Consider the following 2122-nt stretch of genomic DNA (forward strand, 5'->3'; position numbering starts at 1 on the left):
ATTATTAAAAATTATTATTTAATAATAAAATAATAATAAATATAATAATAATAATAATAATAAAAGTAATAATAATAATAATAATAATAATAATAAGATTCTCATAATTTTGATATTCTTGAGAATTTAAATAACACTATATTGGGTGGTATTTAAATTACCTTAAAATAAGAAAAAATAAATCTCATGATAATCACTTTTTTGAGAATCTAAAAATAATAATTCTTATATCAAACATGATAATATTACAGATTTTTATTTCTATCCTTAAAATTACTGATACCAAACTCCTCCTTACTATTTTCCTTAGTAGCGATGTACTACAGCCAGGTTGCCACAACAAGCAGACAGTACTCAACGCGCCGGTGGGTCCAAAATGGTAATTCCATTCCCTACGCTTACTAACCACGCCATGCCTGATTGGTTCTGGGTCCTCATTGTCGCTTAGAAATCACTCCCCCCTCCTGACGTGGCGCTAATCTATTGGTTTGGTTATAAGCCTTTAATGAGATATATAATAATTACCACCGCTAAACTGTTTGTGAAACGCATCCGCAAAAAACTCAATCATTGCAGCAACTTTTGTGACCTTAATTTATTGAATTAAATAGTGACGGACTAAAGCTTTCTCTTCTTCTGTGATCTCATGTTTATCTTCGTAAAAGTATGGAAGATTATATAATAATTTTGCTAAAGCATCAAATCTAATAACCTAATCATAGTGTTTTTCTTTCTATCGCTTTGGCCAGATTATACGCACCTCAAAACACATGCTTATTAACCAAAGTCCAAAGATATTAATAAAGTCAATAACCAATGTAGCACTCAAGCTGTTCTTGATCAAAACTAATATCTTTTCTAACGCCACCAAGGAAAAAAAAAAAAGAGATCAACGATGATGACTGTACAAATTAAACCTTCAAAAATCAAAACCCTAATAGAAAAAATAACATAATAAGACGATATTATAAGCCTCGTGTATTTAACAAGGGTTTTGATCAGAGGCAGTGAAAAACTGAGAGTCGAGCTTGGCCCTACAAATCGGACAAACCGAATGCTTGGAAAGCCATGTATCGGCGCACTCTAGATGGAAGCCGTGGTTGCAACCGGGAATCAGCCGAGCCGGTTGCTCCTCCTCAATCTCGTCAAGGCAAACGGCGCACTCCGACCCCATCACAAGCTCTCTCCCCGTGATCTTCGGCAACTTCTCCAGCTCCGAAGCCGACAACCCCTGCACGGAAACCGGCTTAGCCGGTGACCGGTACTCCTGATCGTTTTGGTTGCTGGTGGCGTACCATAGGAGACATAAGTAGACGATGAACACTCCGCTCATGCCGGCGCACGGTAGAAAAAGGGCCAGAAACACTGATACAAGCATTTTTGTTAAAGCCCTAAACGTACTCTTTATTTCCCCTTAAAAGAAAAAGTGTTTTTGTTTTCTTTAAGGATATATATATATATATATATATAGAGAGAGAGAGAGAGAGAGATCTAGGGTGGTTGATGAAGAAGCGGTTGTGCTGGGAAGGGTTGCGTAGTGCAGAACATGGCGCAAGTTAGAGGTTTCTAGGAGATTATTGATGAATACGGGAGTGTTTGGGGGGGAGAGAATCTGAGGTGGGAAAGTGTGGCGGTAAGAAATGAGGGGGTTATTAAAGGAGTGACGTGTGTTAGTTCTTGGGTAACGGCTATATTGGGAAAGAACTGAGAGAGAAGAGAAAAAAGTGTGTGCGCGTTTTATGTTCTTCGGCAGTTCGGAGATCGATGACGTGCTTTTCGTGTTTCACAAAGACAAGAGAGAGCCTCACAATGCTTATGGACTCACAATTTCGGCTCTCTCCAATCATCTCATATTTATATGTCAATATTTTTGCTCACCAATAACAGGTTTATGTGTGAATTGGATCTCTATTATTAATTGTTGAAAAAATTACTATGCCCTCCAATGGTATTTAAAGTTATCATTTTAGGCACTTTCAAAAAGATATTTATTTTAGGCCGTCATATAGTCTTTTATTGAGTTCTTCATCTCTATGAAGTTTTGTTTTTTTTTTTTTTTTTTTCCTTTTTGTTTGCCGAAGCAGTTGCTTCAGGTAGGAGAACTTTGGCTTGCCAATTATTA

The 2122-nt window shown here is 36.9% G+C and overlaps 1 protein-coding gene across 1 annotated transcript; it reads right to left on the reverse strand.

Annotated features, from left to right (window-relative positions):
* Positions 1 to 868: 868 nt before the first annotated feature.
* LOC21397463 (E3 ubiquitin-protein ligase ATL23) lies at positions 869 to 1825 on the reverse strand. Its single transcript, XM_010101827.2, has one exon. It carries the CDS (start codon positions 1376 to 1378, stop codon positions 983 to 985), a length of 396 nt encoding a protein of 131 aa, XP_010100129.1. The 5' UTR covers positions 1379 to 1825; the 3' UTR covers positions 869 to 982.
* Between the last annotated feature and the right edge of the window lie 297 nt (positions 1826 to 2122).

Source organism: Morus notabilis, unplaced genomic scaffold (genome assembly GCF_000414095.1).
Source record: "Morus notabilis unplaced genomic scaffold, ASM41409v2 Scaffold396, whole genome shotgun sequence".
NCBI classification, from domain to species: domain Eukaryota; kingdom Viridiplantae; phylum Streptophyta; class Magnoliopsida; order Rosales; family Moraceae; genus Morus; species Morus notabilis.